Here is a 14,423-nt window from a genome sequence, read left to right on the forward strand (position 1 = left end):
ATTTCATAATGACATATGCTGTTGAGCACACTTCCATGGGCTTATTAGCACATCCTTCCCAGTGAAATGTTCACTGTTTTCATTTTCTGTGAAAAATTCATGGTGTTTGTCTGCTTTGTAATTGGATTTATTTTTTTATGTTGAGTTTTGAACACTTTGTATATTCTCTATGTAAATAAAGTCCTTTGCCATTTGTGTCATACCTCTTAAAATTCCAAATTCAAGGTTTTAGCAGGATTGGGTCCTTCTAAATACTCTAGGGGAGAATTTGTCCTCTGTACCTTCCCTAGTTCTGATTGCTGCCAGGAAAATTAGGCACGATCCCAATTCTGCCTTTGTCTAAAAATTACCTTCTCTTCTGTGTGTCTTCTCTGCTTTGGTCTCATATGAAGACACTTATCATTACTCATCGTTGGCTTTGAGGTTGACTTGGGCCCTTTAGATGGTATGCTATCCTGCCATTACCCATAAAGTACTCAGATACAAAACTATAGTATAAGTGTAACCTGAATGGCTGGCATCAAGAGGAATGAGAAGAAAGGCTCTAGGAATGAAATGTCTTACATCATATATACTTGTGTTTCTCTGTGGTGACAGGGAGAGGAGACTGACTCACTTGGGGAATCTCTAATTTTGCTATGATATTTCTAAAGATATAGATATATACAATTTTTAGTTGTAGATGGACACAGTATCTTTATTTTGTTTACTTATTTTTATGTGGTGCTGATGATCAAACCCTGTGCCTTACATGTGCGAGGCAAGTGCTCTGCCACTGAGCCACAGCCCCAGGCCTTGCTATGATAGTTCTAAGGGGCAAAGTCCTCAACGTCCATAACATTGTTATATTCCAGGGGAAGGCAGCCAGCTTAGCTTTTACTCCCAGCATCATGGGATTTCAGTGTTGCACCATGGTCATATATTGCTGGTTGATTAACAGTGCTGAATTTGCTTGGACCCTACAAGAAAGTATAATTAGAGTTGGAAAAGACTATAGAGTATTAATTTTATTCCTGCCCTATAGAAAGACTTTAAATTCAAATCTAGTTAAATATGATCCAGTTTGGTCAGCTTCAGGATTTCAGAAGAATCGTGGGTCAACAGAGAAACCGAGTGTCCGTCCATTCTGCTGCTCTCACAGGGTCTCTCCCTCGCCCTCTCTCTTCTCCTGGCTGCCATGTACTTCTCTGCCACACCTGTCCGCCATGATGCTCTCTCTCCCTAGAGCAATGGAATTGGCAATCATGGACTGAACGCTCTGAAACTGTGAGCCAAAACAAACCTCCCCTCCTCTAGGTTGTTCTTGTCAGGTATTTGGTTCAGAGAGATGAAAAACTGAGAACATAGTGTTTGGATTAATCACCCCATAGGATCAGGATGTTCTGATGATCCCCAGATTTTCTCAAAGGGTCATCCATACCCCCTTGTTTCACTTGTAATTTGTCATTTAATTGCTTTATAGTATCAGGAGAAAGAGGAACATCCCATGCTTTAGCTTCATTTCATGATCCTTCTGTACTCCCTATTTGTCCTACGGCATTCCCTGGTTAAGAACCAGGCTGTCTAATTTCACCAAAAAGAGCGATGGGTCGAGGGGTGGAGCTAAGAGCAGATACATTTAATTGACCAGGTGCTGGGGCGGGGGTTTTGTTGTTCCAACTTTAAAGTCATTGCTTCAGTTTACAAGAGAGATTTGCTTACAAATGAAAGAAACTCATCATTGAAATGGAGCAAGTAAAAATGGAAGGGATCCCTTTAATCTCCCAGGTTTGAAAATCCTCAGAAAGCTCCTAGCGGCTGAGCTTGGTAGTCCTCCCCTGCTCTGAACCCCTGGCGAGGCCCAGCCAGTGCAGTCCTTACTGAGAACACTGAGTGCTGAGCTGACTGCCCGGGGGACATTCCCCAACATCCCAGTCTTGTTCCAAATAGCAGGTCATTAACCTCTTGTGAAGCAGGATACCTGAGAAAGCAATAGCACAGGATAATTTAGAATAGAAACCTCAGAATCCTTCCACAGTGGCTCTTTGTTTCTGAAAACATTCATTCTGGCCGTTGCTTATGTATGTGTGTTTCTGGGTGTGATTCATATAGAAAAATGTATTGTTTAGTTTATGTTGTAGAAAAAGGATTCAAAAACTCTCAACTCTGCTACGCAGCTCGTGTATTTGAATTCTGGGTATTGTTGCTCTTTGCTATTGCTCCCAGGTTCGATGTTTGGAGTGCCTGACTCACAACAGTGAGACCATTTCCTTCATATTAGAGCAAAATTGCTCCCTTAATCCCTCTGCTCTTCATTTGCCCACTTTAGAGAATAATCGGGTACATTCATTCCCCCTCTGGGCTTTAACATGAAGCTTATATATCCTTGTTTGTTCCCAGTTTCATTTGTTTTTAATCCCCCTTTTTTACATCATCCTACTGCAATGAGTATTCATCTATTTTACTGTTTATTATAGCTTTCTGAATATATAAATGAAAACAGCCAGCACTCAACAAAAAAGCTCTACTTTGTTTTACTTATTAAAATGCCTTTGTAGAGAATTTGAATTAATTGAGGATGATAGATCAACAGTAGCATTTTTAAGCACCTGCAATTATTGCATTGAATATAAGCGATATACTGAAATATTTTTTGAACTGTGACCACAGCTCCTCCTCAGAAGCTGTGGACATCTCAAAGAGAACTGTAATTTCTAAAATAAACATTTTTAAAGACACAGATGTTAGGTCAGTTTGAGGTGGCTAAGGGAACAAAGCACCAGGAAACCGGTACCACCTGTCAGTCATCGGAGTCTCCTGACTAATCCTGGAAGGACATGGAGTTCAGCAAGTTCACCTGACCAACCCCAGGAGGACAAGGGATCCTAAAAACCTCCCTTTCCTGTCCCAAGACCTCCTTTTCTGCCCTAAGCCTGATAAAAATTCCAACTTTGTTGAGCCTGGGTGCAATTCCCCCGACCCTCTCTGTTGGACTGGAGGATCTCACCTGGGAGCAAACCTCAATAAAGCCTCATTCAGCAGCTTTTAATCTGCCTCCTTTTGGCCACCGGTGCCTAACCTTAGTATAGGTATGAAAAACCAGCCTCTATCTCAGAGCAAAGCCTGTCCAAGGAAGGGACATGACCTTTGTCCTTGGAAAGACCCACAGAGCACTCCTAGGCACATTCCCCCCCCCAAGTAGTTTATTTACAAATAACAGGAGAGATCTGCTGCCCCAGGTGTCCCTGACTCAGTCAGGCTAGGTGGGGACCCATAGCAACCCCCTAGCAAACACCAATCAGCATGAGACAGGAAAATACCTGGGATGCCAGATGACCCTCCCAGTAGTTTATGGTGTTGGGAAACCATGTAGTTCAGCACGAACACCCCTCTTGGCTTAAACCAATCAGTTCAAATGAATCCCCCTCTTGTAGTAACCAATCACCCCTACCCAACTAGTTCCCGCCAGTGAATGTGCTAATCATGTTTTAGAGTTGTTATTTGATTTTCCCGCGGTGTGTGATGATTTGCTAAGAGGTGCTATGATGTATACATTCTCCAAAGAATGTATAAAACTGCTGCAAACCCTGGGCTCAGGGCCTCTCAGCGTCACCTGTTGCTGTGTGCACACGGAGGACCGAGCTAGCTCGCAATAAACATCTCTTTGCTGTTTACATCGATCTTGGTCTCCGGTGGTCTTTTGAGGGTCCCGAATTCGAGCATAACAGGTGCTGTCTAAATTTCAAGAAGCAACTAATATATATATATATATATATATATATATATATATATATATATATAACCAAACTGAAGATTCCAGCTACACCAGTTTTCTGGTAAGTAGTAATGTGATCCTTCCTTTTTAAGGCAGTCCATTTCAATGCCTATTATCTGAGACTCCAGCAACCTGAAGCTAGCTATCCTGATTTACAGGGCCCTTCCTCCAGCCTACAACCACTCCCCCCACCCCAATACCACGCCAACCATGGCTGCTCTGGAGACTCAGTTACATGTAAGATCGGCATACTGGGGTGACCCAGAAAAATAGTGTTCGGTGCCCCATGGGGCTCAACCACAGCAAAACCCATGAAGACCTAGGATGTTTGGACATCTCCATTGCATTTCTTTCCTTAAAACTTGGAATCCCATTGTAAGTAGAACATTAAGTTCAGGGTATTGCCAGGTGTGCAACTAGTCATATGACTAATCTTGAGTTCCATACTCTCCTTGGTTTTCCATTCTATTAGATGCCAAGCGTGCAGCTCCTTAGAAAGTTTGAGTGGCTCTGAAAAGAGCCTTTGGTTTGTGGCGTTCGTTTTTGCAACTGGTCAAACTCGCTTGGCACAGGTCTACTTGGTAGCAGCCTTGGTGTCCTTGGACCCTGCATGCTTGGCCAGCTCTTGAGGCAGCAATAAGCGCATGGCTGTGTGGAGCTCCTGGGATGCGTCGGTCGAGCGCTTGTTGTAGTGCGCCAGGCGCGACGCTTCCCTCGCGACGCGCTCAAAGATGTTCTTGAGGAACATATTCACAGAGCCCCCAGCCTCGGAAGAGACACCAGTATCTGGGTGACCCTGCTTCGGCATCTCATAGTTGTAGTAAGCTTTCTTGGTGGTGTCTCTTACGCTTTCTCCACCACCTCGCTTCTTAGGAGTTGAAGGAACATCGTCTTTAGAAGAGGCATCGCTTCCTGCAGCAAGCCCAGGCATGGCCAAAACTGGGTGGAAAAGCAAATCCGAAGACGCAACCTCCTGTTGAGAACTGTGGTATTTATAGGTGTGGAGCTCTAAAGGCGGCTTTTACATCAGCACGTGATTGGATATTGCCGTGTATGTAAATGAGGAGACATCTTTCAGGTTCTCTGATTGGCTAAACAGCAAGCAGCAGTCAGAACAGTCACAAGCCTCCACCAGAGTATAAATAAGCTGGGAGCTTGTCTTAAGGGAAGCTGTTTCCTTTATAATAGCTTGCTTCTGCAGTGTTGTGTGGATGATTGTGTTGTTCTCCAGGTGAATTTGCAGACCTCATGCCAGGGCAGCTCTGTTGGTGGCATGGGCGTACAGGTGTATTTTGTTGTTTGCTGATTTTTTAAAAAATGGTTGTGGGGTTCACTCTAGGTCTAATGCAACAAGTGCTCTATCAGTGCTACATCCTCAATATCTGTCTCCACTTAATCTTCTCTAAGAAGCTACAGGTAATGTCTGCCATCATTTCTGGAGTCTCACTCTTCACATGCTGAAAGAAAATAAAAAGTGGCTGTGTTCAAGTTCCAAGTCTAAAAGCTCCAGGAAAGGATTTTCCTGACTCAGCTCAGAATACTGATCACCATCTGAGCCACTGTAGTCCTGTGTATGCAGTGCCTATACTCTGATTGGCTGTTTCCTACATCCAACTCTATTCCACTAATCAATAAGTGCATATCAAACTTTTTTTAAGACAAAATAAACTTTAAAATAGAATGGAATAACTCAGTGCGTCCTATTTAGTAAGAGTAATTCACATAGAATGTTTTGACTTATGTCTGCTTGTGTACAGTTAAGAAGCCATCTAACCATCACATCATCTTATTTCTGGTAGATGCATGGCAGAGGCAAGATTCTCTTACTCTGAGAGTCTGTGTTGTGCAAGAGCTCAGTCTAAACCAGTGGTATAGATTCCCATTCAGAACTAAATAGGCTGTTTTACATAATATTATGTTATAGACCTTGCTGGATTCTTGAGATTCTCAGCAGTCTGGCTTTGGCAGAGGTGGCTGGCAGAGGCCCTGGCAAGAGCCTCCTCTAACTTGTGACCCTTTCCATCTTAATCCTACTGACCATGCATGAGTGATTTCTTGGGGAAATTCAGCTCAGAGAGTGAAACCCTCAACTGATGAGTACATACCCATCTTTTTCCAGTAGAGCAAGTGGAGCAGTGGGGAGGAAGGAGAGGAGGGAAGGATAGGGTATTAGGGAATGAAATTGATCAAATTATGCATGTGCCTGTAGGAATATGTGACAACGAATTTTACCAAATACACCAATTAAAATATCATTAAAAACATGAAACTGGGGATTGGGGATGTAGCTCAGTGGGTAAAGTGCTGGCCTCACATGCACAAGGCCCTGGGTTCAATCCCCAGCTCATACACACACACACACACACACACACACACACAAACACACACATAACCACAAAACCGTGTAAAGGCAAAATGCACCCACTGTAAACTGAGCTTTAGGAAATCAATGATGCATAATTTGCTAAAAGTGGACAAGTGAGGAGGAGAATGACAAACTAATGAAAGCCAGGAGGGACTTCCTGAGGTACTGATGTGCAATGTGGGTTTTTGTTTCTAACTGCTTTGTTTTTACATCTCCCCGCCCTGTTTTTTTATTTTTATTTTTGTTTCTTTTACAAAAAGCAGGACTCCTGTAGGCGGCCTCACTTTCCCTTGGCCTTGTGGTGGCTCTCGGGCATCAGCACCCCTGGATGTTGGGAAGGACATCGCCCTGCTGGAAGGTGACTTTGCCCAGCAGTTTGTTGTGCTCCTCCTTGTTGCCGATGGCCAGCTGCAGGTGGCGCGGGCTGATGCTCCACTTCTTGTCGCGGGCCGCGTTGCCAGCCAGCTCCAGATCCCAGGCCCTCAGGTATTGGAGCACCGCCGCCAGGTAGACCGGGGCGCCGGCCCCGACCGGTTTTACATGGCTGCCCTCAAGCCCCTGGCCGTGGACTCCGCCAACAGGGAGCTGCAGCCCAGCGCGGGAGGAGCGCGGGAGGAGCGCGGAGGGGCGCGTCTTAGCCCAGGCGCCAACCTGGCCGCATGGTGCCCTCTAGTGATAAAAGAAAGTGAGAGGTGATAAGGGACTGGGAAAAGGGATAGGCGGAAGCCTGTAGTTGGCTTTGTAATTTAAAAGTCTGGCCTCTTGAAAGTGCCCCATCCAAAAGAAGTAAACCTGGGGACAGTCTCCTATGTTCTTTCATGGACCAGACTTTAGTGCTGTCAATACTTCATTTGACACAAGTTTCACAGGACTCCCCTTGTGAGGTACTAATGCTTGCCAAGTGCACCCGCTGCCCTGAGTCCTGTTACCAAGACTTGAACAAAGACGTTTTCAGAACCACTTTAGTTTTGAAAACTATACTTCTAGTCACTGGGTCTCTGCCAGTAATTCCTTGGTGGTGGTGATAATGCAATGGCTGTGAATTACCCAATCAGCTCAACACTGAGGGCCGAGGGGTAAATTTCCCCCCATCTTTGCCATAGTTTACCTTGTATATGAATTTTTTTTTCAGTCTTTCAGTGTTAAAGTTGCATAGCACTGTGTGCATGTGCGTCATGGTCCCACTTACGATCCAATACCCACCCCCTTCCTTTAATTTTTTTTTTTTTTACTTATACTTTCATCCTATGTTCGAAGGCTTCTTTAGTGTTTAAACTCTCTTCATAATGTTCTCAGCCTTTTGGGGTACTTTAATTTACATTACCTAATTTCTCTATACTTCGGGGAATTTGAGATAAATCTTCATTCTCTATTTATGCTAGTTATGGGTGAGACTGGAGCTTTTCTGCTTCTGGCACATGAGGTCTGCTAAAGCTACATGCTCTGCAACTGAGAAGCACTGCAGTTTTTAATGATAAGATACACTGTCTAATGTTGCAGCAGGCCTCCGCAGTTCAAATTTGCATCTCGAGAATTGGATATATAAACCCCACAAACAAGAAAGAATGAGTATAACAAAATATGTTGAAGAACAAGAACAGAACTCTTATATTTTAAAAACTAACTAATGGCAATTTTTTTTTTTTCCAGCTGAACCTGCTGCTCAAGGGGTTTACATAGCATTTGGGTCTCTGCCATTAGTCCAAATTTATGCTAATTAGGGTTTGAATGAAGTGCCAATGGTATTGGTCCAAACTTATGCTAATTAGAGTTTGGAACTATACTAACACTATTGGTCAATTCTCAAGTCCAGACTTCCCCACTTCCGTTTTCTCACTGCAGGTCAGGAAGCAGGAGATTGGGGTCCTTGGATGGATCGGCATAGCTGCACAGAGTGGGCATATGCAGCAGGTGTCCACGCCATGCCCAGGCCTGGTGGAGGAAGGATGACGGATGGGTGGCCTCGGCTCCCCTCAGCATTGGTTTGCAGTGCCTCAGACCTACAGCGCCTGCGTGGTGGGTTGCCGCCTTCGCCTGCGCTCCAGCCCACCTGGACCACCCCTCCACTGCTCTGTTGCCGCTTCTTGGCAGGAACCAAATGGATGGCTGTGCTCCTTGACAGTGGGGGGACATATCATCATTTTCATTAATATTTGCAACCTCTTGGGGTATTTGGTTTAATATTACGTAAGTCCTCTATATTTTTGGGTTTTTTTTTAGAATTTTCTCACCTTACTGAGGCTGTGAGTCCCCTAGTCATGGAGGGCTTTTTTTCAGGATCGCTTTTCTCCCAAAGTCAAATAATTTCTGCTTCAGTCAGGATTGGCTCCAACAACCATTGATCACGAGTGGGTGGGTATATGGCCAGGAGTGGACCAGAGTCATTCCTCAGGGTCTTAAGGAGGTCAGTCTTAAAAGCAACTGAAGATGAAATCTAAAGGTTTAAGTGCCATGGGCAGAATCTTTTGAAAACGCTTTTGGTACTGAGGCACTTAGGTACTAGGCCATGCAGTTGCATTTTGCTTTCTGAGTGGTTGAACACCATCCCATCAGATTAGCCTTTTTTTCAATTAATTTTTTAAATTTTAATTAGGTATATATGACAGCAAAATGCATTTTGATTCATTGTACACAATAGCAGCACAACTCTACATTTCTATGATTGTACAAGATGTAGCATCACACCATATGAAGAGTCATACATGTTTCTAGGGTAATGATGTCCATCATTCCACCATCTTTCCTGCCCCTATACCCCCTCCCAACTTTCCCTCCCCTTTACCCATCCATCTGGTTCATCCATCTTTTGCCCAAAGTTCCTCCATTTTTTCCCATGCCTCCCCCCTTCCTGTTATGGATCAGCATCCACTTATCAGAAAGTGATAAGCCATCCACTTATCAGAAAGTGATTCAGCCTTTGTTTTTTTGGGATTGGCTTACTTTGCTTAGCATGATATTCTCCAACTGCAGTCATTTACCTGTAAATGCCATAATTTTATTCTCTTTTAATGCTGAGAAATATTTCATTGTGCATATATACTACAGTTTCTTTATCCATTCATCTATTGAAGGGCATCTAGGTTGCTTCCACAGTTTAGCTATTGTGAATTGAGCTGCTGTGAACATAGATGTGGCTGCATTACTATAGTATTGCTGATTTTAAGTCCTTTGGGTATAGACCAAGAAGTGGGATAGCTGGGTCAGATGGTGGTTCCATTTTCTAAGGAATCTCCATACTACTTTCCATATTGGCTGCACCATTTTGCAGTCCCACCAGGAATGTATGAGTGTGCCTTTCCCCCCACATCTTCACCAACATTTATTGTTGTCTGTGTTTTTCATAACTGCCATTCTGACTGAAGTAAGATGAAATCTTAGAGTGGTTTTGATTTGCATTTCTTTAATTATGAGATGTTGAACATTTTTTCACATATTTGTTGGTCAGACACTTTCTGATAAGTATCTGTTTAACTCCTTAGCCCATTTATTGATTGGGTTGATTTTTTTTTTTGTGTTAGTTTTTTGAGTTCTTTATATGTCGTGGAGATTAGTGTTCTGACGTGTGTGGCAAAAATTTGCTCACAAAATGTAGGCTCTCTGTTCACCTCATTGATTGTTTCTTTTGCTGAGAAGAAGCTTTTTAGTTTGAATCCATCCCATTTATTAATTCTTGATTTTATTTATTGTGCTTCAGGTGTCTTAGGAGTCTTAGTCTTAAGGAAATTAGGGCCTAATCTGACATGATAAAAATTTAGGCCTACTTCTTCCTCTGTTAGACTTCAGGGTCTCTGAACTAATTCCTAGATCCTAGATCTACTTTGAGTTGTGTGCATGGTGATAGGGATTTATTTTCATGGTGCTGCATATGGATCTCCAGTTCTCCCAGCACCATTTGTTGAAGAGGCTCTTTTTTCTCTACTGTATGTTTTTGGTGCCTTTGTCTAGTATGAGATAACTGTGTGAATGTGGGTTTGTCTGTGTTTTCTATTCTGTACCCTTGGTCTACTTGTCTATTATGGTGCCAATACCATGCTGTTTTTTTAATATAGCTTTGTAGTGTAGTTTAAAGTCTGGTATTGTGATGCCTCCTGCTTCACTCTTCTTACTAAGGATTCCTTTGGCTATTCTGGGTCTTTTATTTTTCCAGATGAATTTCATGATTTGTTGGAATAACTTTCAGTTCACAGCTAGTAAGTACGAGCAGCTCAGAGTGCTAGGAGAACCTACAATCGTACAGGCCTGACAGGAACACCTGCAGGACGGGGCGCCCTGCTGTAGCGAGCGTCAGTGAAACCACATCCTCAGCACTTGTGGTCAGCATTGCCAAGGTACCAGACCACCAGGTCAGGAAACGGAGGGTCGAATGCTTCAAGGCATGAAACTCCCCGACTCATAAAGTCCCCTCCCTTAGGGACAAAGACCCTTCCAGACCGCCTTCCATCATGACAGCAACATTTAGTGCTTCCTCATAGTGCGGCTACATCAGGCATAAGATGACTGGCTTATAGATGTTAAGGTGCTTACGTGTGGTTGGCGGGCACGCCCTACCTGAACCCCATAACAGCTGTATGCGTTCCAAAATTAAATGGGCTTGAGCTTATTGAATGTCGACTCTGGTTTCTCATCAGCCAGCTCTCACCAGCTCCCAGTGTCCCTGTGTTGACTTGACACTGTGTCTCTACCCCCCGCGACTGAGGTAGCCGAGTGACCATCGACCACACCAGGGACATAGGAACACATACAAATGATTGCTTTTTTTTATTTCTATAAGAAATAGTGTTTGGATTTTAATTTGAATCACATTGAATCTGTATAGTGTTTTGGGTAGTTTAGCCATTTTGACAATGATTAATTGCGCCTATCCAAGAGCATCAGATTAGCCTTTCAATGACTCTGCTGGGAGCCATTAGCCAAGTAGGTATGACAATTTCCTTGCCAGCGTACCCCATGTTGCTTAGTGGAAGGACTCGTGGAAATAGGACATTTTGCAGTGACATTGCATGTAGGTGACCTTGCTCAAGGACCAGGGCGGATCCGGGTTTAGGGTGTTCCCGGTTTAGGATAATCGGGTTTAGGGCATTCCAGGTTTATGGTTATTCCTGCTGGGAATAGGGCGTATCCTGCTGCCTGAGTTCCCCTTGAGTTCTCACGGGATTCAGAGTATTTTTTGGGAGACAGAAGCCCAGTGGGGGTGGATTTGGGCAGAGAACGTGGATTTCCCCAGAACGTGTTTGTAGAGTGCCGGTGTGAGTTCGGGAATAAAGAGTTGCTGTTTGAATCTACAAGCTGTGTGGTGGCTCGTGATTTTGTGCCCAGCCAGACTGCGGCAGTCCAGCATTAAGGATTGCCATTTTCTTGATTAAGAACCTACTGTGCGAAATTGTATTGAGTGATTTGAATGAATAAAGCATTTAATCAGAGCATAAACATGAGGACATTCTTTCTTTCTCCCTTCAACTACACAAGTCGCACCTTTGCCCATCACTACACCTCCATACCATGTGCCTTCAGGGATGGCTCCCAGCATAGGAACTTGGGGTCCCACTCAGGCCCCAACAATAGGCTAACTGCACATAGCATCAAATCCAAATCAAGAGACCAAAAAGCATTCCTTTTATTTTCATCCTGAAAATCATTCAGAAATGTTGATTCAACAATAATCAGAGATCATTATTTCTAAAAAAAAAAATATGAACATCACTGTGGTATATTTAAGAATGTTTAAAACAAGCTTTTCTGCTATACATATTTTATATTTTAGTAGTTTCACATTTAACAATTCTTTATAGCAGATTCTTTTTCTTATTTTCCAAAAAGCTCATTTTAAGAATTGCTTACTTAACTTGTTTCTACAACATGCTGGATGAAATGAGTTAACTTACTAGTTCTTCCATCCACTAAAACTGAAACCTTATTTTCCTCTTTCAATTGATTTGTCTATGTCCACTATACTTTCAATGATATTAATAATAAGCTTTCTCACTAATAGTTCCCATCTGTTCTCTGAGAAAAGAAGCTTGAAGAACTCTGGCTGCTAGTACAATACTGAAGCCAAACCGTTGTCAGGAGGCACGGAGCTGTGGACCCAGCCAGCAAGGAGCAGGGACCTTGCCTAGGAGGAGCCAGCCATACCTGCACTCTCCAGAGGCACTGGGAGCCAGGGCACAAGGACAACATCTCCAGGCCTGGGGTGGTGGCTGGCTCCACAGAGCACTGCAGCCCCCTACCCCAAGTGGCCCCACCACCCCCTGAATCTCCCACTGCCCCAGAACAGCAGGAAAACAAAAGCAGGACATACTAGAATAGAGATTTCAGGACTGACCAATAGCAGTGATACCTGCAAGTCCTGATTAGCATAAATCTGTACCAATACCATCGGTGCTTTTTCAAATCCTATTTAGCATAAATTTACCAATAGTAGTTGGTAGTTTTTCAAAACCTGATTTGCATAAGTTTTGACCAATAGTGTTGATCCAAGAGTTATATAAAGCCCTGGACTGTCCTGTTATAGGGGTTGACTTTTTATACGGGTTGGAGCAAGAATATATGAAAAAAAAAGTGCAGGTAGGGAACTAAGAAGCAGGAAGCAAGTTCTGGGGGTTTGCAGAAAGGTTGGAGAGTATTGTTGTAATGGGTGAGTGGTGTGTATTTGCTCTTCAATGGTAGTGATAATGTGGGCTTCAAGTCAGCTGGGGGTAGCAGACACATACCCTGCCTTGGTCAGCTAGTAATTTAACATGTCCTCCTGGTTGCAGAGATCTAAGCTTTCACATACCTTGTTTGCCATCAAAAGCAGAGAGTTTTTTCAAGCTTCAGTTTTAGTTATCTAAGTCACAAAATGTTTGCAAAAGTGGTTTTTAAAAAAGCTTGCATAAAATTGCCTGTAAGTTAAAAAACATACCTTAAAATGCAAATGTTCGTTCAATGAGTTCCACTTGAACTTAGTACTTATATTTTTGAGTGACAGGTAAAACTGGCAGTAGTCCTAATATGGCCACCTGTTCTTGGCCAAATACCTAAAATTCCTGAAAACAGTTGTCATGGGTAAGGAAATTTCAAGGTGGCAGTGATGGCATTTTTTAACAGTAAATCAAGTGGAAGTGTGGAAACCAACATGTTTGGCAGTATTCCCGTAGAATAGGTCTAGATCTCCCCAGAACTGCAGAGGAGGCAGGTCTGTGCTTAATGTGTGGTCTTAGGTTTTCTGCTACATCAGTACAAGTGGTTGGAGGAAGAATGATTCCAGATAGTACAATTTGATGATTTTAAGTTTCTTTTTCTTAGGAAAAATTTAGTGTGAAAATATTTTCCAATACAACATTTTGGTTGTTGATGTATCACACACTTCTAGAACTTTCCCAATGCAGTCATCTATATTTCCACACATATGAGGATTATGCTTCCCAATCTCCACCTCTGCACTTGAATGATGTAGACAATGTGTCAGTTGAAGTAGATGAAGGAGAGTTAAAGCAGTTAACCATCACTTTCTGGATGTGAGGTGTGTGTGTGTGTGTTGGGTGTGTGTGTGAGTGTGTGTGTGTGTGTGTGTGTGTGTGTGTGTAAAGTTTTGTTTTTTGAGATGGGGCCTTGCTAAGTTGCTGAGACTGACCTTCAATTTGTGATCTTGTCTCAGCCTCTGAAATTGCCGGGATTACAAATGGGCAACACCACCTCTATTGGGAAAGTTAGTCTACAGAGGGGAGGACCTTAAGGACATAGACTTGGGAATGTCAGGGGATATGGTGCAGCCTGGAGAGGGAACTGTAGCCTGGGCCAAAACTCCACCCTAAAGGATGGAGGAAGGAAGAACACAAATACCTGCGTAAATCACACTCCTGAGACAGAGGCTCCTGTGCACTCCAAAGACTGAGACCAGCCAAAATAACAGAGAATGCCCTTTCTGCACCGCATCCCACCACCACCAGCCTCTGGTGATAGGCAACCATCAAGTAAGCATGAAGAGCTGCAGAGGCAAGGGATCTCTGAGGAGCAGCCCAAACCAGAAACAAAGCCAAGCAGGATGATGAGCGTGAGGTTAGGTAAGGAGTGGGAAGCTCCTGGTGCTTAACTACAACCAACTTCACATACAGCTGACTGTCTGCCAAGAAACATAAACTCCAGGTTAACCAACTGTTTACTTCAGTGTCTACTGTTTCACACAATACATCTGTCTCTCAACAAAAAAATTACATGGTCTTCACAACACACTAAATACAACATAGATGTTAGAATTATCAGGCAGAACAAATATAATGATAATTAGTATGTTAAAGGCCCTAATGGAAAATGTATATAACATAC

At 43.2% G+C, this 14,423-nt stretch overlaps 2 protein-coding genes across 2 annotated transcripts; both read right to left on the minus strand.

Annotated features, from left to right (window-relative positions):
* Positions 1 to 4,328: 4,328 nt before the first annotated feature.
* On the minus strand, positions 4,329 to 4,685 carry LOC114102793 (histone H2B 1.2-like). The gene has a single exon (XM_027948307.2). The coding sequence runs from the start codon at positions 4,683 to 4,685 to the stop codon at positions 4,329 to 4,331; it is 357 nt and encodes a 118-aa protein (XP_027804108.2).
* A 1,749-nt stretch (positions 4,686 to 6,434) lies between these two features.
* On the minus strand, positions 6,435 to 7,296 carry LOC114102611 (histone H2A.J-like). The gene is made up of 2 exons (XM_071613862.1): positions 7,228 to 7,296; positions 6,435 to 6,788 (listed from the first exon to the last, which is right to left on the minus strand). The coding sequence occupies exons 1-2, from the start codon at positions 7,294 to 7,296 to the stop codon at positions 6,435 to 6,437; spliced, it is 423 nt and encodes a 140-aa protein (XP_071469963.1).
* Between the last annotated feature and the right edge of the window lie 7,127 nt (positions 7,297 to 14,423).

Source organism: Marmota flaviventris, chromosome 6 (genome assembly GCF_047511675.1).
Source record: "Marmota flaviventris isolate mMarFla1 chromosome 6, mMarFla1.hap1, whole genome shotgun sequence".
Taxonomy (NCBI): domain Eukaryota; kingdom Metazoa; phylum Chordata; class Mammalia; order Rodentia; family Sciuridae; genus Marmota; species Marmota flaviventris.